Raw genomic sequence first — 26,985 nt, 5'->3', positions numbered from 1 at the left:
TTTTTGCATTTTTTTTGTGTGTTAAAAAGACACTGATGATATATAGGTCTCAAAATCTCATGTATCAAATATTGTACAGAGTTAAAAGAGATTACAGGTTACAACTCCAAAGCAATTCTCCTATAAACCCCACTTTGGCTTTCAGTTTGTAGTCTGTGAATCTAGTATGATTCGCTGCGTCACAGAAATCTGTCTCTGTCACCACCTCTTTAAGAAAAAGTTACCATTTTTTTAATATCTGTTAATGCCTCCTTATTTTATTGTTATGTTCAGACATTCACACTGACATTTAAACAAACAGATCTCCAGTTTGGTTCATATAGTGATTCTGGGAATCTGAGTCTGTTTTATCCTCTGTAATTAAAATACTACATTCAAGAAAATATTAAGCATTGGAATTTCCCACCTGGTGGCTTAGATAAAAATTGCCAAGAAGAGTCATAAATCCAATGTTTTTGGCATGCTTGTTATAATTGAACTGTGTTCGCTTTGTTTTCATAAGCTGGTCAGCTGCCAATGAAACTGGCGTTCCCACTAGGGGCCACCCTCAAACGATAACTACACAAATAATTAATTTGTAGATAAAAACATAGCAGCATCAAGAAATGTTGTCAACTATAGAGATGCTTGTAAAAAGCAGGTTTTTCTTTAATTGCTGCTTTGAACTGATGGTTTTTTTTGTTTTGTTTTTTTGAGTTTCTAATCCTATGCTTCCTTGTGAATAATAATTACTTTATTGGTTTTCACTATGTGTCCTTACAGTTTTCACAGCCGCAAGTATGGGGACAAGTTTGCTGAGAAGTTGTCGTCTGTTTTGCCTAAATTCACATCCCTGAGAAAACTAGAGTATGTTTTATTGTTTGTATTATTTCTGCGAAAAATATATTAAAGGTAATCGTCCCTTAACTACAGTAATTACCTGTTTGATGTTTGTGTTCACAAGGTTCTCTGGTGCCAGTCTGACTGCTACTGGAGCAGCTAGTTTGGCCTCTGGTCTTCAGGGGTGTCCACACATCACTGAAATCAAGTATATCTTTTGTTGTTCAATATAGTACACGATTAGTTTAACTGCTAGATTAACCAGATGCTTTTAATAATGCTGAGCTTAAAGTTTCAATTTTTCTTCTTTTTTTTCCAGCCTAAGTGACAACAATTTGAGGGATGAAGGAATCAGTTACATTGCTGAGATTTTTACCAAACTACAAAACCTTTCGAATGTAGTGTAAGTTCTCACATTTCTAATGCAAAGACTCATCTGTACTTAATGCAGAAGACTTTGTGTGGTGATCATATGTGTGTGTGCTTCTTTGTAGGCTGGGACGAAACAGCACAACCCTGAATGCAGTCGACTGTCTTATTAAGATGATGTCTTCATGTTTGAACATCCAACATGTTCATGCAGAGTATGACCACACACACATGTACACAAAGTGGCGGTTAAGGCACAGTTATGGCACAGGGATTGTTGTTTAAATTAAATAAAAAATTACACACATTTTAACTCGCTTTTGTCAGTAATGCTCACTGCACTATGAATATTTTCTCAGTCATAGATTTGAGATTCCTGAAATTCAAAGTAGCTAATTCCTATTGATAAAGTTATTATGACAAGACATAACTTTAAACATAAGTGTGTCATAAATGTGTACTCCAGTCCAGATTATTTTTCTTTGCAGGGGGATCAAAGACTTGACAGTAACTTTCTTCCAAAAGTCAGATATGAACAGGTGACTTTTATGCTTCTAAACCAAATAAAGCAATAAAATGAACATAGTAAAGTTCTGATATATTGATATTTTCCGCTCTACAGCCATAAATCTATACTTGAATCGACAATCAGGTAAGATCTGAAACCACTAAGTCGGTTTACCGTAACTGCCTTACCAAAGAGCTTTGCCAGTTTCCTTGATGAACTTTGCACCTTCATTGATCTTAAATGGGTGTCAGGAAAATGTGCATTCACCTTGACTGTTTTTTTTTTTTTTGGCTTCAAAAGATCTTGACTAGAAAGGACGTTAATGTGCATGTTGATTTAAATGTGACTCTAAATGTCACAGTTGAGTATTTTTGAGGGTTTTTTTTATCATGGATGTTTGCATTATGTTGGTGTCATTTTTCTCCAGCTTGCTGAACCAGAATTGGAACAAGTCTGAGATGCAGAAACTTGCTGAATCCTTGGCTCGATGCCCTGCCCTGTCTGTCCTAGAGTAAGATTTCATAAGTACACACCTTCATAATTAGAAAAACCTATTCAGAGCATATGACACAGACAAAATCAGAATGAATAGAATAGCAACAATGCACCAGTTACTGACTTACTGTTTTCCTTCTGTTATGGATTCAAGTAATTGAACAATCTGCAAACTACACTGTGTGCATATTACATTGGTAAATGAATGCTAATCAAAGGCCAGTGAATGTGTGTAACTGTTTTACTGTGTCTTTGCCTTCTAGTCTGTCTGGAGGCCAGTGGGATGAAGAAATATTAAGGAAACTGACTGAGTTTTTGCCACAGTTCAGCATTACTGAAAAGATCATGTAAGACTAGGTTTAAAAAAAAATGGTGTTGTGCACTTTGCTATACTTGTGCATAAAACCCAGCAGCATTTAGTTGACGTTTTACAATCTTTTCACAGCATTAATGACAGCTGCTCATCAGTGGAGGGTTTGGTGGTTCTGACGGCTCTACTGTCTGATTATCCTCCTGTGATGGAGCTTCATATCAGGTACACACACGCATCTATTCTTAGCAACCATAGTTGCAGAAACCTTTAGACATACTGTACCAGGAAATGCAAAATTAGATTTATGTTAGAGTTATTGCTGTCATCTCTGCTATGTATCTGAATGTTTCTTTATGTTGCAGACTACAGGTTCCTGTTAAGGTGTCTATTGTGTTTGCGAGGGGAAGAGAAAAACCTGCAAGTGGAATATCCAAATCTCTCTGGTATGTTAATGCTTCTGTATCACAAGCTTACAACAACGATCAAACAGTATATTTGATGTTGCAGAACAACAGTGGGGTAGGATTTAGAATGAGTAAAGCTATCATTTTAAACTGGTAACCAACAGACCATCAGTTATCAAGCAAAAAGTTTTAATGTTTTAATTGTTATAATGGGTTGTTCAGGTATATCCTTTGTCCAATAATATGTCATCGGTACGAATGATAATCATTCGGCTTTTGCATCTTTCAGCCTCAGCTACTGCAATCTGCATCCTGCTGATCTGGAAAGTGTGTTGAGATGTCTGGGAACTTCTTCTGATCTCACTATGCTGGAGTAAGATGAGCAAGAACCACGAAAGTGCACACACCATTTTACCATGGACAGATAATAAAAATAGGACCATTTCTAATTAGTAGATAATAAATTTATGTGTAAAATGACTAGAACATTTACAGGGGGAGCCGCATGAATACAAGTGTCTACAATTACGAAGATAATAGTGCAAAGGAAGGAAAGATATTTACAAAGTGTGTCAGGCAATCAAAACACATTTGTGTTAAAAACTGATGCCTTGGACATTATTCTAAAAATGACAGTGTATGCTGAGTTTATGAAGTAGCTAACCGCTACATCCTAAACCACCTCTTAAAAGATGCACCATCATGGTTTTTGCTTACAGCTAACCTTTAGATAGCTTATACAGTGCTTAACAAATTTATTAGACCACCTGTCACACACACATATTTAACGCACATATTTTAGTGATTTAATCTCCAAAACACGTTTTTCAGTTCATGGATGTAATAAATAACTGTAAGTAACTGTAATTTGTAGCATTAATAGAAAGATCTCAACAAATGTATCACATTTAGAGGAAAAAGAGACCACTGTTCACACTCATTACACATTTCAGGTGGATCAGCTGTGTCTGCACTTCTGATACTGATATACTGACTCATTTTTGTCATGTTCTCTTGACAAATGTACAAACGCCGAATTGTAATGCATTTTTTAACCTTTCTTTTCAGTTTGTCCAGTAACTGTTTAGGCAACAAAGGTCTGAAGAAGTTGTTGGATTTCCTGCCTCGTCTTAGCAAAATCCAGGAAATTAAGTAAGCTCACACGCATGCATTTATTTTCTCTGAGTGAGGCTGGAGCCTGTCATAGGGTGGCATAGGTGTCTGTGGGGGGGTAGATATTTGGACAGGCTGCTAGTCTGTCACAATGCTCACACACAACCATTATAACTAATAATTAATTAACAATTCTACCTCTTTTAAAGCTTTCCTTGAGATATTTATAGCTAAAGATACCAACAACTATAAGTTGTTGGTATCTTTAGCCACCAGGGTCACTTACTACTTGTATTTGACCCTGGTGGCAGAATTTCCCTCCATTACCTCTCTAGTAATTTGCGAGTATTTCAATAGAAAGATGACTCTTTGTTTTTTACATGGAGATATACAAAGCAAATAGGCAAATGGTAAACTATTTTCTCACTAAACAGGTTCCAAACAGCCAACACCAACTTCCTTGTGCTCATTGCTTTTGTTTTTTCCAGTGCCAGTAACAATGACATCAACATGGAAGGGGTGGTAATGCTGGCTGGTGCTCTATGCTCATATAACACCTTAACAGAAATTCACATCAGGTAATCTTTGTTTTACATTGTAGCTATTTAATGATACCAATAGCTGCTTTACCCATCTGTTTGTGCCACCTATCCAGGTCTGGGTTTAAAAAATCTATCTGTTTGAAAAATACTATAAAATACATAAATACATGAAATACTACAGACATGTTGTATACAGTGATGGGAATAACTGCATTAAAATAAACAGCGTTACTAACGTTGTTACTTATTTCAGTAACAGGTAATCTAATTACTTTTACTATTGTTAAAACACCGTTACCATTACTAAGAAAAAAAAGCGGTGTGGGTGTGTTACTATTTTTAAACACACAGATGGATGACGCTTACGTCATTTTACCGGGGGCTAGGGGTGCGAAACAATCGCATGAGTGCTGCTGATTGGCTGAGGAAGAGTAAAGTAGTCATGATAAACCAACCACAGGCAGACTTGGGCAGGTGTTCATATACAAACAGATACGCACAGTGATGAGACAAAGTCACAGAGAGCCCAGATAATTCAAAGGAAGCATTTTTTGAGTGGAAGTACGGAAAAAAATTTTTCTTAAAGAGATAAAGGTTTAAAACATAATTTAAAACAGAGGCGAGGTTTAAAACACCTAGTGTATTGTTCTATCTACAGTTTATCTGATTGGTGTTTTATTTCATATTTTCACAGAGTAGAATTTGAATAGTTTAGATTAGTGTACAATGTTTCTTATTAGTTCCTTTTGTTAAGTGCCAATTTATTTCAAATTAAACATTTTTTAAAGTAATGCAATAGTTACTTTTCCTGGAAATTAGTTACTTTTATAACATTGTAACTCAGTTACTAACTTGGTTACTTTGTTGAAGAAGTAACTCGTAACTATAACTAATTACTTTTTCAAAGTAACTTGGCCAACACTGGTCATATAGCTTTACAGTAATCAGTCAGGTTAATTATAATTGGCTGTTGTGCTCTGTTGGTTTTACAGTGGCGGAGGCAAAGAGGAAGTCAGTCTAAAGTTCTGCCCAGACGAAAGGTAGAAAACCTGCATCTATGCAAAAGTTCACACAGTCTGATTCTTGCTGTCTCCATCTAGATTTATTTATTTTTCTCTTGTATTTCTTTTTCAGTGATGACAAGCAGCAGCTGAAGATGTTCCGGTACAGTGAGCAAATAAAGACATGCAGAAAAGTACAAATCTGACCTCTGACTCTGAATACAAAAGAATGAGCCCCTTTTATTTTTGTTTCTAGAGTAAAGGACAGCAGCATCCTACCATCTGATATGACCAAAGTATGTCGAAAATTGGTCCAGAGTCGCTTCCATTGGGAGTTAGAGTAAGCTTTATTATGTATATCTGCAAATTATTCAACAGTATTTAAAGGGGTGACTGAACACGTTCATGTTCATGCACTAATGTGTTCTGTCAGGTTATCTCAGTGTTCACTTACCGACGAAGCCATCGGGAATCTTCTCAAAGTGTTGCCAAAGATGACGTCACTGCAGAGACTCAAGTAAGGCATACACGCTAATGCAAGTATTAATAGTAACACTGGATTACAGCCTGCAATAGACAGTCAGATTATTCTGGATTTAAAATGTTAATTTTTTCTAATAACAGGAATAACAGTTTATTCTGTATTCCTAATAGTGTCAGTCAGAGCATCACATCTGCAGCCAAAGCACTCAAGCTGGTCAGCTGTTTGACTGACAGTCAGCGCGTGACATCGGTTGAGCTCAGGTACAGTGAATACTTTTGTGGCACTCATCACACCACAGCATGCCATAATTGAGTGCTGGTGTGATGCTCCTTTTCCTACATCACTTTTTAGTTGTAGCTGCAATTACTTTAATTCTGTAACTGATCTGTTTTGGTTAATTGCTGCTTTGATCTCTTCTTTAGCCCTCAGAGTGACTCCTTCATCAATTTTGATGCAGTGAAAGTGGAACAAGTGAGCTGCAGGTCTGTGATCCGCAACATTTTCACTGCTTACTGATGACCTAACAACATTTGTAGGTGTTTTCAGACCGCTCACTTGGTCACTTACCTAAGTATTCACGGCTCATACACTATAGCTACTCATTTTAAACTGCCACAGTGGCTCAACATCAAGTGAATGTACCCAGCTAGGCAGGTAATGCTGTCTGAAGAGAACTTAGCTGCAAATGTGTGAATTTTTAAACAGCAAATAGATGAGAACACTTTCACACTCTGTTTATTTTAGAATTTGACTAAAAAATATATGTTGTCATTTTCTGTTTTATACACAGAGCTGTTGAAAAGCACAGTTTAATTAGATTTTATGCTACTCATTAAAAAAGATAATATTATATAGTGTGAAGCACGTTGGATGTCCTGTATTTTACAACCTGCCATTTTAATCACCACAGAATTAGAGAGTTCAGGTAAAAGAGGACATCTTAGAATAATAATGTGACTACACTATAACTAATAATTAATGAACTTCATGTGCTATGTTTTCTTTCTGTCTCCCTGATTGTGTGTATCACAGGTTAACTCATTTTTGCCTGAAGGGTGACCACTTGAAGAAACTTCTTGAGATCCTGCAGCAGGGTCCCCAGCTTTCAGATCTTGAGTATGAGCCACATTTAGACACACAATCTTAGAATCATGACCACACACCCATGTAGCCATGGATAGTCCAGTGCTTTCTTCCTGAGCTTTTATCCAGTAAGGATGCTCAGCTCTGCTTTCCTTTCATCACAGTTTGTCAAGTAACCAACTGGAAGATGAAGACATGAGCTCTTTTGTGCATTCCCTACCAAGGCTAAAAATCAACACCTATGTCAAGTAAGACTATAAACATATTACGTTTTATATTAAATATAGAGCAAAAGAGTAAAAAATACTTAAATGTACATGCACCACTGACTTTATTAGTTAACCTATTTAAATGCCTGTTAACACAAATATCTAATCAGTCAATGACATGACAGCAACATGTATTTAGGCATGTATATAAGATCAGGACACCCTAATGCAGTTCAAAGTGAACATCTGAATGGGTAAAAAAAAAAAAAAAGGTGATTTAAGTGATTCTGAACATGGCCAAGTGTACCTAATAAAGTGTCCACAGAATGTATAATAAAATCACCCTCAGGTAGACCAAGAGTATGAAGCTCCAATATTTAAAAATGATGTGTATCGTAGTTAATGATTAAAATACACACTAATTCTTTTCTTTAATGAATCTTCATGTGCAGTCTCAGTAACAACAGACTGACCCAGCAGGGGCTGCTGGCTGTGGCCAACACATTGTGTACCTGTGCTAATGTCTCTGGTGTGGAAGTCAGGTAAGTCTGCGCATAGAAAAGAAGTTAATGGAATTCTTCTAAATAATCTATAATGAAATATTTGTCCATGTCTCTCTCTTTGTCCATGGACTCTACTTTCTGATGTCTGCTGGTAGCTTGGGAGAAGAAGAGCAATGCTTCATCTGGTTCAGACAAAGTGAAACTCGTGAAAAATCTCTGAGGTAGGAGTTCCATCCAAAATTTCAAAACACTGACTCTGATTCTGAAATGGTGCCCGTAGTACCACTGAGTCCCTTTGATGAGGTGAGCACAGCGACTTGAGTAAAAACACAGAATTCACACCTACACCAAAAAAAAAAAAAACAGTCAAAATTTTAAATATTTTCATTTCAGATAAAGTAAAAAAAAATAATAATGACCTGATGGACTCATTAAAACTCATGAATATTTAGCACTAAAATTTAGTGCTAAAGCACAATAGCACTAAGTAGTGAAAGTCACCTCAAATGCAACTGATTGGGGAACTAAAGCTAAATGATGCCTTTAAAAAGCAGGGGAAGGCTTACAGCTCTCACTCTCACGTAGACAGGAAATTTTAAGAGTGTTAAATTGTTGAGAGCAGCTGTGAACTAATGCAAAGTGCAGAGCTCCATGCAGCACTAGTGTGCAGACAGAAAAGATCAAAACGAAACTTATATGTGGTCTGATTGTATAAGTCGACAGCTGATGTATTCAAAGTAACAAGTGTCATTGTGAAAAAAAGACCCAGACTCTCTGCTTTGTAATGTTTCCTGCGTCAGCAACACAGGAAACCTCTCACAGATATGCAAAAAATATTTGAACTCTGCATAACGGCACAATTCGTTTCCGGGGTCTGATCGATTTTAGCTGCTCTGAAAGTACCTTCCTTAAATCTAGCACTCACAGAAACAAGCGTCCTCCAGCTCTCAATACACTTTGACTACATAATACTGTTACAGTGTAATTTGGGGGCTAGTAGAGGTTAAGGCAAATTTCAATTCTTCTTCTTTGCTTTTTAAAGATTTTAGTACATTTTGGATTTGGCACTCACTTTGCAGAAATCTAAATTTCTTTGTTTTTTTTGCCTTCTCTGCTTTTTTTCTCCACCAGAGTCAGGGAAGGTAGTTTGAAGCGTGAACATCTGGTCCGATTAGCAGAGATTGTGTCCAGTTGTCCCCATCTGACCAAAGTGGAGTAAGTATCCCTTTATCTTAAGACTAATTTATGGATTTCATCCCATTAAAATAATGGCTTCTTTGCAATTAATAATTACACTTAATAAAACTGGGTTCATAAACTGACTACCTTTAAAATATGGAAAGATTGCAACAACAAGGCCGTATTTCTTTGTTAACATTTTAGATTTGAGCTAACAGCAAGAAATTGCCTGATTAATGATCAAGGAACTGACCTCAGAGACCATTGTTCATTCAGTGGGCTAGTTTCAGTCATTGTGCAAATGTACTGTTTATAAGGTTGGGGAAACCTGAACTCAGCTAAGACTGAAGAAGTCACTTGGATGAGTGACGAAATGTTTCTCCCACTGAAAATGCTACATCCAGATGAACAGAACTGACCTTTTGGGATTTACTTAGCTGGATGATTGAGCACGGATCAAGACAAGGAACTGATTAGAAATGCATCTATGATTTATTAAAAGTCTCTTTATGCTAAGGGTATTGAGGGTTTAACCATTCCTTTCTGGCCTCCATTATCTAACCATGATCAGAAAGTACATTGTGATATGTCTGTGGTTGATCTGCAGGTTAAACCACAGCTTACTGGAGCAGACTGAAGATTTCCTGCAGCTGCTGAGCTCCAATCAAAGTGGATGTGTTTTCAGGTGAGACAAAAGAATCTTTACTGTTATCTCTTTTGTCAATCTGTTCGGGCTTTTTTGAAACTACAACTTATCCAAATCAGTCATGGCTGTTCAGTGAATGGATGTTAAAACACTGAATTACACTGAGCGGTGTTATACGTACTTTTCTACTTAGCATTGAGGAGCGTTGGATCGGCGCTGAGAAAGCTGTCGGATTAATGTGTCGCTGTTTGCAACTCAATAGCAATATTCAAACTGTCAGGTAAGATATGCATATAGATGCAAATGATGCTCCTTTTAAACAAATCAAACATTTTGTAGCATTGCCCAAATAAAGATACAGTATGTGTGTCAAAGCTGTGAACTATATTTATTTTCCAGTATTCACCAAAACACACTCCACCTGATTAAGTCCACTGAACTGACGACAGATAGGTAATAACTATTGTTAAATGATTGTTATATAGACAGCAGCTGTACTCTTCGGTAGTTTATTGATTAAAGTGTAAATATAAAAACATAGTTATGTTGAATTTCATGTTCCTAGAAATCAAATGATTCAGATTTGTGATTTGTGTCTTTTGCTTGTTTGTTTGCAGTGATCACTCTGGAAATGCAGCTCAATTGAGGGCCATTAAGAAAATTGGGTATTTTTTTATTTTAGACATTTTATTTTACATTTTGATGATACCTGCAAGGAATGCACACTTTGTTAACAGCCCCCACTCACTGTTTTAATGCTCAGTGCATACGCTATATATTTAGCTTGCTTTGCAGGCAAAAAGGAAAAGCCAGCTGTTGTAAAGGTTGCTCTTTTTTCTAGTAAATTGTATTAATTTACACCACACTCTGCTTGAATTCCTTTGAAAGTAAAGACAGTTTAAAGGAAAAACGAATTCCTCTGATCGCTCTGTTCCAGCCTTGTGGACTGTGCAGTAAATGGGTATCAGCTTGCATCCATAGAGAGCGTCATCCCGAGTTGTCCATTTCTAACAGAACTGGAGTAAGTAGTCACATTTCAGTATTTAACATTAGCATGTACTCTGTAGTACTCAAGGGAAATAAATTAGTAAAAAAAAAAATGTTTGTTCCCATTCAGCTTTTCCCACAACATCCTCGGTGTGGAGGGAGCTGAGTTTCTCTGTTCTGTTCTTCCCCGGATGCCCAATCTCACTTCACTCAGGTCAGAACCTTTTCACATTTGACCAACATGACTTTTAAAGATCTCCTATAACAACTATTTTCTCTGTCATCCACAGTATTGCTTCCAAAGAGAGTGATGTGACTGTGCTTGAGACGTTGTCACAGATCTTCCTGCAGTCTAACACCATTCAGCACTTAAAGTGAGCAACACATTTTAGAATTTGTCTGAAGCATTTTTATAACATTAATTTTCAATTCCCGTATTGATTTATTGATTTAGCAACACTCTTCCACTGTACATTAAATACCGTACCTACATGGGCAATGCTCCATTCAGGATGGCTGGGAAATTAGAGCATTCATAATAATAACAATAAAAAATAATAATAATAATGATAATAACAATATAAAAAAGCAGATGTGGATCGCATGATTCCAAAACCTTTAAAAGCTGCCCTTATCTCAGATTTGTCATAACTGCTGTTAGGCTTTTATAATGTTCCCAATTTAAGGAGGAATTATAACACTTTCCTCTATTTTCCTTTGTTCGGTTACCATCAGCGCTGCTAAAGACTGCTACACAGCACTACCTATAGTACTGTGCAAAAGTAATGAGCCATCCATTATTTCTTTGTAATATATTTCCAGGAAACCAGATTTTCTTGTACCTGAATGTTTTCACAGGAATGTTTTTTTTATTCAGCCATTTAACACTGACTTATGGATCATTCAAACGTAGAAAAGACGCTGAAGGTGAACCAGTGCTGTGCCTACACATAAAAGATAACTTTGCAAAGAACCATTTTCATTACTAGCAGCCTGGAGCATAATTTGTTCTCATTTGTTTAGTTGATAAATGTCAAAGATAGCACAGTTTCAAAGGCATAAAACAGTATTTTTCACCAACAAGGTAGTTCCTAAAGAGCTTCTAGCTGGAAACTTGGCATATGTATTTAACAAGTGTAGGTAAGACGTGGAGGAAGAAGTGACAGGCTCATTAAAAACCCAAATATATAAACCATTTTTAAGGAATGCCCAGAATGATAAATAAATAACTTTCCCTTCACCCTCCCTGGTGAACTGTTTTCATGATCTTCTGTAGACTGGTGGATCCAATGTAGAGGGTCACTCCTCAAAGTAATGTATTACACATTGCTTGTTACCTTTTTTTTTTTAAGTAATGCAGTAAATTACTTAATTACTCACCTAAGAGAGTAATTTGTTACAACACTCGTTACATTACTTTCGTGTTACTCTGTAAAATAACCTGAATGCATTGTCACATAATTAACAGTTAACAATTTAAAGCTTAGGCTGCAGTTCTACACACCAACATAAATCCCTATCCTAATGAAGGTGCACACATACAATCTCTAACCGTCCTCTGGTTCTTTCAGTCTGTCGGGTCATCAGATTAGTGAGACAGCAGCTCAGAATATGACCACGTTGTTGCCCTGTCTACGATCACTCAAGTAAGTATTTATGAGTGTCAATGTACTTCTGTACATGACTATGTGAAAAATAAGGTCTAGAATATGAACTTATATTTAGGCTGGTGTAAAATGTTACACACAGTGAATAAACATTTGTTCACAATGGAACTTTTCTGCTGTAGTCTTTCCCACTGTGTTTTGCCTGGAGGACTGCAGCTCATTGAAGCACTGGGACAGTGTGTTATTCTTGAAGACCTTTGGTAAGGCATGCACACACACACACATACAGCACATACAACAATACAGCTGTTTTTTTCTGTTGGATAAAATAAAGAAGCTGTTCCAAAATTGTCCATTTTTTTCTGTGTTTTCTGTGCACCCAAAGTTTGGATTCTGTGCTACTGAATGAGGAGAGCAGGATGTGTCTGGCACGAGCTCTAAGGAATATCAACTCTATTTGCCGTCTCAGGTAAGAAACACTCTCAGTTTCTTTGCAGTAGTCATAATCCAAGAGCTAAAGTAAATCTTGGCTTGTTCTTTACCACATAGTCTTCAGGATTTATTGAACCCAGATCAAAACTCTTCCAGGCAGACGTCTTTGCTGTTTCCACCACAGTCCACTTCACTCTGCATTTATACTATATTGCAATGTCAAAGCCGCTGCTTTGCTTTTCACACTGCAGCCACTGTTGGTGCTGTTTGTCATACCAGCATGTCATCAGGCTCTTATGAACCTCATAATTAATTAGTAGGATCTGATCCTACTAATTCCCCCCCCCCCAGTGAGAAATTTATCCCTTATCGTTCCCAGTTCTCTCATAGTGCTAAGCTGTAAAATGTAGCTGGCAGGTTGCCTGGTCAGCATATGTCAAAGCTTTTTATACATTTTAAAAATACAGATCATGTTTCTATGGCTATAAATCCTCATCAAAATACATATCTACCTAACATAACTGATACATTTTGTGTGTGTGTACCAGGCTGAATGAAATTGTCACAGCAATGGACAATCTCAGCGTTCTAGATCTCCTGGCTGCCACGAAGGGACACACACATTTAAAGGAGATAGAGTGAGTCTTTTATTCATACCTAGCGCTCGCTGCACATTACCATTCACCTTCTGTCAGTCTGTCATTAAAAAGAGAAGAAGCTTGGCTTTGAGAATGTTGGATTTGCTCTGTCTCAGGTTGGAGGGCTGGAGGATGGCTTGCAGAGGAATAGAAGAGCTGAACAGGCTCATTCCGACCTGGACAGAGCTCAGGAAGATCAAGTATGTACACAGGGGGTGGAAACATGGAAAATTTGTATTTTACTTATCTCCAAAACACTCTAGCTGCATTTCCAACATGTTTTCTCCAGGATATGTTCACCTTCACCCCAAGAGAAATAGTAATGTTTTTAATAATGCTTTAAAATACTTTATGTTTATGTCACATGACCAATCTTCTGTAGATTATACTCGTGCTAAGTTCCATTTATCCTGTCATATACAACATGGTGAGCGAGACAGAGTTTGTTTGTCTTTTTTCTAAACAATTTAATAATAAAAATGTTAGTACATGCTGGACCATAAATCAGAACCACATGATGAGAGGTGCACTCATTCAGAATGTTACAGCCATTTTATCTGTCCTTTATGGAGACCAACTGTTTGCATTATGCAGCAGGTTCTTCCTTCCCAGTGTGTTTGACTGACAGCCACAAAATGTCTACAGGCTCAAGACGTTTTTCATATTACAGGCCTTTATGCTTTTATGCTTAATTTTTTAAAGAGAATGCTCTTTTTATGCTTATACTTCATATTTACATATCCAGCTCCGGTATAAACCCCTGAAGTTCTAATTTAAATATGTACAAGTTAAACTCTTTCGATTGAATGAAAGCTTCCCAAAATTTGCAACTTTGTCACCTCCACTGGGCTATCGCTGTCCTTACTTCCTTCCACTTTTATTTTTAGATCCCAAGGAATAATGGTTATGGCAGGCAGTAAACCTATACACATCAAGTAAACCGAAGGAATTCTGAATCTGAGATTGCATAGTGTCAAGAGATATATTCTAAGACACTTCTTCAGCTGAGAATCAGAGAGGAGAAACACACAGTTTTACTTGCATGCAAGGGCAGTACAGAGCACTCTCTGAGACTCGCGCCCTGCCACTGCCCTGGTCTTTATTTATACATCTTTGGGTGAGTGTGTGTGTGTGTGTAAGATAAGATAAGATAAGATAAAATAAGATAGAACTTTATTAATCCCTCGGGTGGGTTCCTCTGGGAAATTCGGTTTCCAAAAGCACAGCACCGACAGAAGTTACAGAGCGTGAGGAGAATATTATATATATATACACATATAAATACAGAGACATATATAGATAAAATATACGAAGGGGATAAATAGAATAAATAGGAATAAAAAATAAAAATACAAGTGAATTGCACATTTCAAGTATTGAAGTCTATTGCACCGTTGACTATTAACAAAAAGTATTGCACAGTGAAGTGAAGAGGCACTACAGCTTAGTTGTTCCCCCCTCCTTTGTCCTCCTGTTTCCCCTCCCTCTCCCCTCCAGAGAGGAGTTGAACAGTCTGATGGCGTGTGGGACAAAGGAGTTTTTAAGTCTGTTGGTTCTTGTCGTTGGGAGAAGCAACCTGTCACTGAACAGACTCCTCTGGTTGTTTATGGCCGTGTGCAGAGGATGCCCAGCATTGTCCATAATGTCCAGCAGTTTTTTTAGTGTCCTTTTCTCTGCCACTGACACCAGAGTGTCCAGCTTCATGCCGACCACAGAGCTAGCCTTCCTGATCAGTTTCTCCAGCCTGGATGAGTCCTTCTTTGCTGTGTGTGTGTGTGGGGTCAGAGTTTGACCCCATAAATGACTTCCCTAAACCTGCTGGCCTGGAAGTCCAGCAGTTCATCTAAACAAAAGGCACTTAGCCTAAAACAGACATAGATACGTTTATCCTATCATAAAACAATAACAGAAGGTATGCCCTTTTCCCATGCTCCCAGGATGTGGGTTTGAATGCCAGAACACTCTGGAATGCACCCAAAGCCTTTTGCAGTCTACTAAAGATCACACATCCTATCACTACACAATCGATTATACACCTTGTCTTTGCAAACAGTTGTGAAAGAATAAGTCAAGTCAGCTTGTGAAATTTATTTGGTCCTAGATATTCCATGATCAGCTGTAAATGATATTATTGCAAAGTTGAAGCATTTAGGTAGTTTCCAGTTACCTATAGCACAGATTTAACTGAGCTATATCAATCCACTGTAATGTGTATGGTGTCTACTATCCATATAATTTAAAAGTAAAGTTTGAGATAAGTTTGGCGCCATCCAGTGGAAGAATCAAAAAAACACACTATCGTCAGAACACTACATGGTCCATTAACAGTTATTAAAAACGAGTAATTTTGCTTTTCTTGCTGTGTGTGTTTATCCTCCAGGCTGTCAAAGAACCTTATCAGTGACCAATCAGGAGAGAAGCTGCTCGAGGCTTTGAAAGACTGCAGCCACCTGGAGGAGCTCTGGTGAGAATGTGTTTCATTCCTGTAAATGTGCTTTTGGCACTTGATTGCAACACTATGCAAGAGTTTGCATGTGCACGCACTTGGCTAAAGAAGCGTACAAAATAAGCCCTCAAAACTTTTGAGTGAACAGTTTAATCTTCAAACTTGTTTATTTTCCTTTGGAAAAGCTGAGTTTTATATATTTGGCTATATCATTAATTGGCATTTAACTCATGCAACTCAAAGATTGTTTTAAAATGTACATATTTATATGTCTTTTTGTGCACTCTTCCAGTCTGTCCGATAACACACTGGGAAACCTCACTGCTGCCAGGATGGCCCTCATTTTCCCATCACTGACACACCTCAGTGTGTTAGAGTAAGTCTCACCCAGGCGTATATGTTCTCATTGATATGTGTTTCTCCCCTCACTTATTCAGCCTTTTTGTTCTTTCTTTAATTCTGTGTCATTTGTAGCATTTCTCTCAACCGTATTGACCATGAAGGCTCCGATAGCCTTTCCAAAGCCATAATGTGCATGAAGAACCTCAAAAAGATTAAGTAAGACTCACTTGCTTTGATTATTTTCAGAATCACAGCTCACACAGGTGACTACACTTACTGATTGTTTTTTGTCTTTTGCACAATAATTCAGCCTGACCTCTGTTGGGACTTCAGAGCTGCGTGCTGTTGTAGCCAGTCTGGCTCACTGTCCCCTCATACAGGAAGTTGGGTAAGATAAAGCAAAAATGATCAAACATTTAATAATCTGGTGGTGTTCTGTGTTCTTTAGTACATGGACATCCCCAGTTCTATAAGAGTTGGCACACACTATATGTAATGATTTGTAAATCTTGTAAACTCACGTTTTATTCACAATAGAACATAGAAAACGCATCAAAGGTATAAACTGAAATGTAGCATTTAAGAAAAATAGTAGCTCCTTTTAAAGTTACTGTGATCACATCTGGCTTCTTCTTTACATGGTAGAGCTTTAACGTGCACTTGTGGATGAACTGTGTTCACAAACAGTGATTTCTGGAAGTATTCCTGAGGGATTTCCATGAGAGAATCGTGCCTGTTTTTAATGCATTCTTGCCTGAGGGAACAAAGATCACAGGCATCCAATACTGATTTTTGACCTTGTCCCTTGCACACAGGCATTTCTCCAGATCCACTCAATCTTTCTGATGATGTCATGCACTGTATGAGAAGATATTCAGTTTTTTTATTGCAGATTGTTCAGCCTCTGTCCATCATTACTTCTTTTTATACCCCATTATGTGACCAGCCTGTTGCAAATTAACCTAATAATTTGCTAAATGTTCCTCCAGATGTTTCTTTATAATGCCCCTTTTTTTCCACCCTTTTGTTGCCCTTGTCCCAGCTTTTCTGAGACACTATGACCACATCAAATACAAAATGTGTAAATATTTTTCTCAGTTTGAACATTGCATGTTTTCTATTGCCACTTGTGAACAGAATATGGATTTATGAACTCTGCAGATCATTTCATTCTGTTTTTACCTACACTTTACACAGCACCACACAGTTTAAGGAATTGATGATTTAATTATTTAAGGTATTATTGTACATGACACTATGGTTTTTAATTAAAAGTAATTTTTGATATTTGCATCTTAGGATAACATTTTTGCGTGGTGCTTCAGCTTCTGTTCTTTAAACCTCTCTCTCTGTGTCTTGGTGTCTGTCTAGTCTGGGTTGGAATAACTGTCGTGATGAAGTGGCATTAGAAGTGGCCAGGGTTTTGCCTTTCTGTCATACGCTGACTCAGATAGAGTGAGTAAAACACACACATAAAGACCCGCAACTGCAAGAGTTTTACTTTTTTCCTTCCACTTTTCATTTAGGATTTCTTATATTTATTAAAACAATAAGGAAAACAACTCTAGTCTCAGTACATGAGAGATTAAGTGTTTATTTCTCACAGTCTCGAGTGCAACAGCTTGAGTGTTTCTGGAGCGGAGGCCCTGCTTAAAGCCTTAAGGTTCTGCCCTGCTCTGCAACTCATCAGGTAAACTTCCTGAACTTTTATGCCTGCATTATCCACTGAAACCTTATTAATTTTTAATGTTGTGATAATGTTCTGGTCTTTATAAATTCTTGAACTTGGTTTCAGACTCTGGAAGAACAAAATCTTTGAGGGTGATGTCCATAGGCTCGCTCTGAGGGACAGGAGGATGAATTTCTCTTCCACCTGATATGATCTGCACTGCTGGACAGTTGAGAAGTACAATTCCAGTTCACCAGCACCGGTGCAGATGAACACTCCAGTACTTCTTCTGCCAACATTGACTTAAAAATCTGTGAGAAATTTGGGTTTTTTGCTTGAAGTGTTTTGGGGGTTTTTTTCTAAGTGCTGCTCCATTAAAACACGGCTGTACAGTTTAAATAAGACAAGAAGAAATAATGTATTTTTGAAACTATTTAAATCTCTGACTTTGCACTGATTGGCCTTTGGTTTCACAAAGCAGGAAACCGGTGGAAGTCACTGAAACCTTTTTTTCAAAAGCTGTTGTCACTGTCCGCTTAACTAGAGATGCAGTTTTTAACAAAAAGTTCCCTCAAAGCCATTGAAATAACACACTTACTGTCATAATGAGTCGTATTAATCAGCAGTAGAATGAGTTTTTTTACGGCTGAGGGTGTACTGTCATCACCTTGCTAGGCGGGCAAGTAGGTGGGCGAGGACACCCAAGTGAGTGATGCTGAGAGACTGGCCAGCTGCTTCCTGTTTTATCAGTGAATTCCTGGGAGAAAGGAAAAACACACACATACACAAAGCAGGCCCTGCCAAAGGTTGAGTGTTCAGTTTTAACTAATGTATCACACTCATTACTAAATTCTTCCCTACTGAATTGGACAGATAATGTTTTACTGTTATAACGGGACTACAGTATTTCCCATATGACAGGATCATTTCAAACTTGTTACAATAAAGTTAGAAAAAGTCACAAAGTACATTATAGATGGCTTTTAAAAAATATTACACTAACTTATGTATGCACTTAAAAAAGTGTGAAATCACTAAACCTTTGTTGAGCTCCACCTTTCAGTAGCACACCACTGAGCTTCACACCGACCCAAACTGCTGTGAAAATAAAGGCCACGCTGTGTTATTTTCCTGTGAGGAAATGATGACTGTATCTTTGCAGACTCTGATACAAGGAGTCAATTTGCATTGTGGAATGTTTACAATAATTAGAGGCCACATTACTGAAAACACAAGAAATCACAAAGTCACAGTAAAAGAAGAGTTATCTGCTCCTATCGTCATTCTAGGTCGTGGTCTCTATCCAATGTGCGTATTTATTTCTGCTGTTTATCATAGTAGGACACAAGAAATTGTATTTATTTATTGAGCTGTGATTAAATCAGGGTTAAAATTTTAAAAAAAGAAATATTTTTATAGGAATGTATTTGCTTTGTGACCAAAAGAAGATCCTGTAACTTTTGCAGGTCGCACCATGACTTTCTAACGTCATGCTGATGCTCTGATTTCTGAATGTAATGCACCTTATTCCTTTCTCTTTTCCCGTGTGTAATTGTCCGTTTTTTTCATTTTTCCTTTGATTTTTGGAGCAACACTGGCTCATACTGAAAGGATTTAAAATTGCTTATCTGTTAAATATAGTTTTTGAAAGGTTTGTGTGCAGGTTGTGATTTGAGCTTGACAGAAAAATTGCAGATACTTTTGATATTTCCTGACTATGAGTTGCATTAAGATGTCACCTGCTAATTAGAAAACATTAAGTTGAGTTTCTATTTTTTTGTTATGTCAGCGGTTTTACAATGTATGATGTTAAATTTAAACACATCAATAAAGCACAAACTCAACAAAATCTGCTCTAGCAATACATGCCAGTTAAATAAAGTCTAATACAAAAAATATGCACCTCAACTATAATATACAACTTTAAAAAAATGGCAATTCTGGTTTGTTCTCAATGTCAGCAATTAAAAGTTGATACCTGATTGCTTTATGCTTTTACTTTACATCTTTTTGGTGTAGATTAGGTCATCTTATGTCCTGCTCATTATGCAAAGCACAATTCATACCTCTCCTGTTTCCTTGTCAGCGGCACCAGCAGCTGCGTTCGGTCGAAAGGTTGTAAATTATGTTCACTTTCCGCCCTCTTGTGGTTAACAGTGGTACTGCTGAATGGGCTGCAGGAGGATTACCAAAACTTGGGTCCTTTCACTTCAGGTGTTTGTGTGTGGATGGAAGCACTCGTCGTGAGTCCTTAAAAAGTTAGACACAAATCATTGTACACATTTTTAAAGGTTAGTTTACGCTTGTGGATCATATCGTACGCATTTGCAACCCTTTGGAGGCAAATTTCTCTCCATAGAAGAAGGATTTGCTTTGCTTGCTATTCTTGCACAATGTTCATCTGAAATTATCAGAAAAATGTTGCGTATACCCCAGGATTAACGAGACTCTGAAACTGTGGGCGTGCTTATACGCAGCACATAAAAAACATGCAAATGTGACTAAAGATGTAAACCTTTCCAAGGCTGAATTACATTTTATTGAGATTCAACTAAATAACAATGGAAAGTAAAATAAGACTGAATACATAACACCATAAAATACTGCGCATGCAGATGTACATGCTTTGACTTCGCTGCGGTTAGCAGAAGCATAAAACATTGGGAAATACTTTTAAAATAATGCTTTAAAATGAACGTCCTGTTGGCTACTGTAAATAGCCTTATTTTACATCTAACGTGGCTGTAGTGTTAAAAGAAAGTGAACAAACTTGGGGCCTGATGTCTGTACACAAGGGAGAAGATTAAATTCATGTTTTAAAGATAAACTTTATAAGTACTTAGTAAGTAAAAAAAATCAAAATAATTTAAAAAAAAAAATGTCTTAGATGTGGAATAAATGCATTCACCGTATTAAGTAGGGTAAAAAAAAATATATGCATCTTTTTCCTGTTCTGTAATTTTATGGAAAATATAGGCACTGATCGCGCATGAAAGACTAACCGGAAGTAGTTTTTCTGCTTGACTCTTCCGCTTTTGATTTGGGAGTGAGTTTGTCGTACTTCCGCTGTGAAGCCACCACTGTTGGCTTTATTAAACTCCGTCCTTCAGTGGCGCTGGGCGCAGAGAGCACAGTCCAGGCTGCGAGGATGGTTTGTGTTCACACACTGTTGCGCCTTCCAGGATACTCGGGTTAAAAAAAAAAAATTAATAATAAAAAAAATGTTAACCTCAGCTTTCACTCCTTTATAGGAAAATTGCCTCTGCTTTTCCTCTCTCTTCACTGTACGCAGCACTTAAAGATTTTTTTTTTTTAAGTGAAAAGCGGCGGAGAAGTTGTTCGTCATTTACCGAGGTGAGTCGGTTTCAGATTTTCCTGTTGGGTTTACATTAGAAGAAGAGATCTGACAGCAGATCCCGAGTCAAAGGGGAACCGGGAAGCTACTAAGACGCAAAAATAACCCTTGCAGCCAAAATGTACAGTCGGTGTGCTTCTCTTGGAGGTTAATTACGGAAGGATGTGGGGAAGATGTCATGTTTTGACGAGCACCTTTCATGTAGGACCAAAAAAATATCACAGGAAATATGGTACAGAATAGACAGGTGTTGTGTTTGTGTGTGTGAAAGAGAGTTTTAATGGTTAAGTTGGCATATCTCTCTCCTTGATTCAGATTTAGAGTCTACTCTTCAGTGATGTTGGCTACTTTGGCACCAATATGGCTCACCGGTCTTGTCATTAAACTTAAAGCGTGCTGATCCTTCCGCTAGTATTAACAAGTTGCCATCTGCTTCCAGGTCTTTTTCCGCCTCAGTCACTCACTTTAAGCTGCCTGCCCAAAATGCAGGTGTGAGCAGGTGTGAAGCTTTTTGGCACGGTCAGTACAGTCAGAGGCCTGCACCTGACCCTGGCTTATGTTTGTGTTTTCTTTCTACAGTGCACTCATACACAAAGTGCATCATGTAGCCAAAAATGATGCAATAGCAGCTCTAGTTTTTTTAGAGCCACAGTACAAGAAAAATGCAGTTTTGTGAGGTTCAGTTGCTTTTAGAAAACATTCATCCTGTTTTCCCCCCCTGATGTCTCAAATATTGTGGTCCTATCCTGAATCCAGTTGAAGTGCAGCACAGTTCACTTGAGCAATACACTGGACACCTTTTAAAGCTGCTCTGGTGCATTGTAGCATGCTTCATGAAGCCATGTTTTCTTTGATAATGCTATTTGGCAATCTGTGATGCCTTTTTAATCTTAATCATTCACACTTCTATATAAGGGATAGAGCAGGTGTCTGCTTAAAGCTGGATTTATCCCACTCTCTGCTCCTTCTCACACTGGAGTTGTTAATATCATCTATAAATACAGGAGACTGCCACTGAGACCACGAACAATGAGCGAGTGAGTAAAAGTAGTTGAGCCAGTCAAAACACGCTTTTCTCCACCTATGAATGATGAAGTGAGTGAATGAAAATGTTGCACTGGTATTTTCAGTGCATCACCACTACCAGTGTGACATCACAGTGGAGCTGAGCGGGAGGAGCACGCTGCTTATGACACATTAGTATCTTAGCAACAGACAGCATCCTTTTAGCATGCCGCTGTGAGAACAAAACCACTGATCTGGACACGGGGCGCTGTGCTGTTTATTTGTCCTAAAAGCCACCTGGGAATTATTTCAAATGCAATACCACTGAGAATGTGTTCACAACATTTTTTACTAAACTCAGCAATTGTTTCAAGATTTGTGTGTGTGTGTGTGTGTGTGTGTGTGTGTGTGTGTGTGTATTCCCTCTTTCTGTTTTTTCCATTCCTAGCCTGAGGCTTCTTTAGTTTAGAGGTAATGGCTTTGATCTGGGCTCAGGGCACTGTGTGTGTGTGTGTGTGTGTGTGTGTGTGTGTGTGTGTGTGTGTGTGTGTGTGTGTGTGTGTGTGTGTGTGTGTCTTTGCAGTGCTTAATCCTGGGTATCATTTGGCTTATCAGACGGTAACTATGACTCTCATAATGCCCCCAATGGATTTTTTTACACCAGTGGTGTTTTATTTGTACTCATTGGGTATTTTTAGCCGAACAGAACCATTTGTATGATTAAGCCGAATTCTCAAGGTGATCTGATGTAATTGGGATTTACTAATTCTGTTATCTGGGTAAACTTCCCCTCGTTTCGTTAGGTCACAAATATGTCAAACAACTTTTAAAAAAAACAAACGTGACATTAAAATGTTACTTCCATTCGACAAATGTCAAACACTGATTTCTGTAATTGTGCTCTCTGCGTGGCAACAGATACAGACACCCAGGGTGTTGGGAGCGTCTCGTGTTCTCTCCTCAGCGGTGTCTCCAGTAATTTAGGATTTGGTTGGATACCAGCGTAAGATGAGCACATGCACATGCTTGTCTGTTAGAGTTACGTCAGGGAAACTGCGGTTCATCCTGGACACCAGCCATCTGTGTGTATGTAATAGCAACCTACCGTTGTTTACATTTACATTACATGAGAGTAGCACATTTATTTACTCACTCTTCGTGGCACTGGCAGATACTTTGAGCTGATGGTGACCGTAGGTTATTGATATTGGCTGTTTATCTTTTTTTCATGACAGCCTAACAGGAAAATCTCTGCACATCTGTTTCTGTCATTTTAAGCCTCGGTAATGTTTCAGCCAGTTTCTGTACCTGCACTCTGTTTTAGTTTGGTCTAATTAATCATCCATTTACTGAGCAGCCATTTTGGCTCAGGGTAAACACAGGTGTAATTAATAACTCTAATTATGGCTCTGTTCCATTTGGATGGGGTGCTGGCATTGTGTATGCTCACTGACAAGAATGGCATCAGTATGCTAAATAGAACAGGACCATAACTTAGTTTTATCAGTTATACCTGTGTTCACCGGTGTTAACGCAGTAATTTACAAAGCTCATAAACACATGTTTTATTCTCAGTTGAATGTAGAAAACATATCAAATGTTTAAACTGAGAAAATGTGTCATTTTAAGATGTATAAGGTCACTTTGAATTTGATGGCAGCAACACATTTAAAAAAAACAAAAGGCTGTTAAAGTAAGTGGTACTAAAAAGAAACAGCTGGAGGAACATTTTGTGACTAATTGGGTTAAGTGGCAATAGGTCAGTAAGATGACGGGTTATAAAAAGAACAAGTAACGATGGGACAAGGTCAAACAATCTGCAAAAAACTATGTTTACAAATTGTGGAACAATTTTCAGCATATTTCAGAATCAATATAAAACTACAATATAAATATCTCCTCACCTATAGTACATAATATCATCAAAAGAGAATCTGGAGAAATCTCTGTGCACAAGGGACAAGTCTCAAAAAGAGTGTTTAATGCCTGTAATCCTCTGGTACTGCATTTAAAATGGACACGATTCTGTCATGGAAATCAACGTAACGGCTCAGGAACACTTCCAGAAATCGCTGCCTGTGAACACAGAAATTCTGTTTGGAAACATGGACTAAAGAGGAGAGAGATCATCAAGCTTGCACCTTGGACCAACTCGAGTCAAAAGCCTGTGTCCTGTATGTTAGGATGGTGCATTAGTGCCTATGGAATTAGCAATTTGCACATGCTGAAAGATGTATACAGGTTTTAGATCAACATATGCCCGCATCCAGTCGACCCCTTTTTCAGGGAAGGCCTTGCATATTTCAGCAAGATAAAGCTCAACCGCAGCTACTCCAACAGCACAGTATAAGAGTCTGGGTCTTGTACTGACCTGCTTACGGTCCAGACCATTTAGCTGTTGGAAAAATTTAGTGCAAAGAAAACATACAACAGAGATCCAGAGATCAAGACCTTAATACTGTCTTAAAATAGTACATTTTCTCATTTTGAACATATGATATATTTTCTATGTTCTATTCTGGGTGGCTGCAGCTCAGGAGGTAGAGCAGGTCATCTACAAACCAGAACGTTGGTGGTTGATATGCCAGATATCCTTTGGTTGCTCTCTGATGCTCCCATCAGACAGTGAATGTTAGAAAGAAAACACTTATGCAGAAAAAGTACAGAAAAAGGTGTTTATAGGAATGGGAGTGAATGTGCTCCTATGCTGTGATGCAGGCTGTAACAGCTCTGCTATGATGGTACTCTGAAGAGGATAAATTCATTTAGTCTGTGAAAAAATAACCCTCACCACTTTACAGAGCCAAAAGTAGCATCTTCAGGTGTTATGTTTCCAACAGCTAACTGCACATAATGCAGAGAGTTTTAGTTCACTGTCATATCACTGCACATATTCTCATTGCACAAGCTGAGAATGTGCTGAGATTTGTTATTAATAATCACAGCAGCTCTGTTTAAATTTTTCTTTCAATCGACAGTGGAAAAATTCATTGTAAGGATGACATATTTGGTTAAGTGTCAAGATTCAGATGTGCACAAGTATGAAACTAAAAGCCTGTTTGCTTTCCTTCAGGGTGATCAGGTGTGACCATGGCCTACACACTGGGCTTGGCCACTGATGGCCAGAAGCGCAGTGTCGGACCTCAGCACTGTGTCACTCGGGTGGAGTTGTCGGTCACTGCGTCCAGCCTGCTAGATCGAGATGTAGCCTCCAAGTCGGATCCATTCTGCGTTCTCTTCCACGAAGTGGATGGAAACTGGGTGGAGGTACAGTAAAGGATGGAGAGCTGATCAGACAAATGATGAGAAATACTACAGAAAATGACAAGAGAAATGAGAGGATTGCTTCATTTTAATAGTGCAGAATCAATGGAGAATGAATTGGCAGACTGAAGAGGAAAGACCGAACAGAGAGTTGATATATTACTGTTAAGATCATAAGTAGTCAATCCCATGTTGGCGCTTCTTCACACTCTGTATTGCGACTCCCGGGAGGTGGAGAGAGAAGATTAAAGTGATGCAGAAATAAAAAGATTGAGGGGAGGATGGAAAATTTGAATAATTCTAAGAAGTGCTTTTAAGGTTACATCCACCATGCTGGCTCCTTGAGGAAAGGGAACCAGAAGGTTTTGTTTGTGGTCTATGATACTCTGCAGGAAGAGCCTATAGGTTGTGAGTCAGATCCAAAGCCATGATGTCTTGACCATCTGGCATCAGCCATGGCATGCTGAGCCCAATAGGATGTTGCAAGATTTATGAGCATCATTCCAATCTAAGACAAGTAGTGTAGACTCGGGCAAAGGCACAAAAACCGGAAAGATAGTCAGTAATACATGTTTGACATTTTTAAATCATTGCCATAAAATATCAAGTTTTGACGAGGATGCATCATCATGTTAAACAAATAATTTTTTCTGATGTAAACTTTGGAAAAGCACCAAATAATGGGAAACACCAAAATCTGCTACTGATGAAATTTAAAGAGGTTTTTCTTCTGTACATTTCTCTTAAAGGTGCAGAGTTAAACTGAAGTGAAAGCCATATCTCCAATTAGAAGTGTGGCTTACTGTTGCTGCATTCGAGTTGCCTGGAATAGAAAAGGAATGTGTTCACAGAATATAAGAAAAATGTTTACAATTTGACAGGCTTACTTCACTTTAACACTCAATAACTGGTGATTTGAGGATTAAAATGCTTTGAGATAATCAAAAATTAACTAGAAAAGCATTGAGCTGTAAAAAGTGAAGCATTCTTTCTAATGACATCCAGTTGTGTAGAAATTTACAGGAAAACATCCATCAGCTCCTTTGCTCTGTGAAGCCAGGCTAACTACTTGTCAGTCACAAGTCATTGCCCTGAGTTTCATACTCAGATTTCATAAAGCTGAGGTATTGATTTTGAAAATGCTTAGGTTGAGACTTTACAGTGACCTTTACCAACCAGCGCGTGGTGTCATGGTCGCTACGTCTATCTTTATTGAACAGGCAGTGGAAAACGAATGCCTTTGGCTGCTGCATTAGCTGTTTATTGGATTTTAAGGCCTCTAGTGTTATTTTTTTGTACATAGATTTGGAAAGACCTGCATTTATAAGTCAGAAACTGGTAACTATGTGTATAGTGGCTTGGTGGTCCAAACCAGCAATCAGAAATGCCCATCGGGGATAAAGCCACTCAGGTGGTTTTCATCATTTTGACTGTGTTAGTATTCACATCTCATTCACTCACCTGATCCTTGTACCTATAACAAGATGGCACTAAAGTTATTGTCTTTAAACCAGAGCACAGGTCCAGACAGCATAAAAAAGTGATTATACCTTCGTTTTCTGTTGTTGTTTT

The 26,985-nt window shown here is 38.0% G+C and overlaps 2 protein-coding genes across 7 annotated transcripts in view; both read left to right on the top strand.

The window, feature by feature from the left end:
- Positions 1-19,771, top strand: part of nlrc5 (NLR family, CARD domain containing 5) — a 33,520-nt gene extending 13,749 nt beyond the window's left edge. For 3 of the 4 annotated variants that reach the window (XM_039615384.1, XM_039615382.1, XM_039615381.1), the window contains exons 14-56: positions 763-846; positions 944-1,027; positions 1,139-1,222; positions 1,314-1,403; positions 1,677-1,727; positions 1,811-1,840; positions 2,124-2,207; positions 2,455-2,538; positions 2,637-2,726; positions 2,867-2,947; positions 3,198-3,281; positions 3,977-4,060; positions 4,510-4,599; positions 5,556-5,603; positions 5,698-5,727; positions 5,821-5,904; positions 5,998-6,081; positions 6,219-6,308; positions 6,471-6,530; positions 7,081-7,164; positions 7,296-7,379; positions 7,793-7,882; positions 7,999-8,064; positions 8,975-9,058; positions 9,630-9,707; positions 9,862-9,948; positions 10,068-10,121; positions 10,286-10,333; positions 10,606-10,689; positions 10,786-10,869; positions 10,946-11,029; positions 12,227-12,301; positions 12,445-12,522; positions 12,648-12,731; positions 13,243-13,332; positions 13,449-13,532; positions 15,713-15,796; positions 16,071-16,154; positions 16,253-16,336; positions 16,431-16,508; positions 17,492-17,575; positions 17,727-17,810; positions 17,916-19,771. In XM_039615384.1, coding sequence (XP_039471318.1) covers positions 763-846; positions 944-1,027; positions 1,139-1,222; positions 1,314-1,403; positions 1,677-1,727; positions 1,811-1,840; positions 2,124-2,207; positions 2,455-2,538; positions 2,637-2,726; positions 2,867-2,947; positions 3,198-3,281; positions 3,977-4,060; positions 4,510-4,599; positions 5,556-5,603; positions 5,698-5,727; positions 5,821-5,904; positions 5,998-6,081; positions 6,219-6,308; positions 6,471-6,530; positions 7,081-7,164; positions 7,296-7,379; positions 7,793-7,882; positions 7,999-8,064; positions 8,975-9,058; positions 9,630-9,707; positions 9,862-9,948; positions 10,068-10,121; positions 10,286-10,333; positions 10,606-10,689; positions 10,786-10,869; positions 10,946-11,029; positions 12,227-12,301; positions 12,445-12,522; positions 12,648-12,731; positions 13,243-13,332; positions 13,449-13,532; positions 15,713-15,796; positions 16,071-16,154; positions 16,253-16,336; positions 16,431-16,508; positions 17,492-17,575; positions 17,727-17,810; positions 17,916-17,997 — 3,334 coding nt within the window. In that variant the 3' untranslated portion in view covers positions 17,998-19,771. The remainder of the gene's footprint in view (positions 1-762; positions 847-943; positions 1,028-1,138; positions 1,223-1,313; positions 1,404-1,676; positions 1,728-1,810; positions 1,841-2,123; positions 2,208-2,454; positions 2,539-2,636; positions 2,727-2,866; positions 2,948-3,197; positions 3,282-3,976; positions 4,061-4,509; positions 4,600-5,555; positions 5,604-5,697; positions 5,728-5,820; positions 5,905-5,997; positions 6,082-6,218; positions 6,309-6,470; positions 6,531-7,080; positions 7,165-7,295; positions 7,380-7,792; positions 7,883-7,998; positions 8,065-8,974; positions 9,059-9,629; positions 9,708-9,861; positions 9,949-10,067; positions 10,122-10,285; positions 10,334-10,605; positions 10,690-10,785; positions 10,870-10,945; positions 11,030-12,226; positions 12,302-12,444; positions 12,523-12,647; positions 12,732-13,242; positions 13,333-13,448; positions 13,533-15,712; positions 15,797-16,070; positions 16,155-16,252; positions 16,337-16,430; positions 16,509-17,491; positions 17,576-17,726; positions 17,811-17,915) is intronic. The other variant, XM_039615383.1, reaches the window with a different exon arrangement.
- A 1,110-nt stretch (positions 19,772-20,881) lies between these two features.
- cpne2 (copine II) overlaps positions 20,882-26,985 on the top strand; it is a 48,375-nt gene continuing 42,271 nt past the window's right edge. For 2 of the 3 annotated variants that reach the window (XM_039614363.1, XM_031734295.2), the window contains exons 1-2: positions 20,882-21,143; positions 25,223-25,416. In XM_039614363.1, the coding sequence (XP_039470297.1) occupies positions 25,240-25,416 (177 nt within the window). In that variant the 5' untranslated portion in view covers positions 20,882-21,143; positions 25,223-25,239. The remainder of the gene's footprint in view (positions 21,144-25,222; positions 25,417-26,985) is intronic. The other variant, XM_039614364.1, reaches the window with a different exon arrangement.

Source organism: Oreochromis aureus, linkage group 7, assembly GCF_013358895.1.
Source record: "Oreochromis aureus strain Israel breed Guangdong linkage group 7, ZZ_aureus, whole genome shotgun sequence".
NCBI classification, from domain to species: domain Eukaryota; kingdom Metazoa; phylum Chordata; class Actinopteri; order Cichliformes; family Cichlidae; genus Oreochromis; species Oreochromis aureus.
Note: the sequence above shows the minus strand (reverse complement) of the source record. Positions and strands in the feature narration are given on the sequence as shown.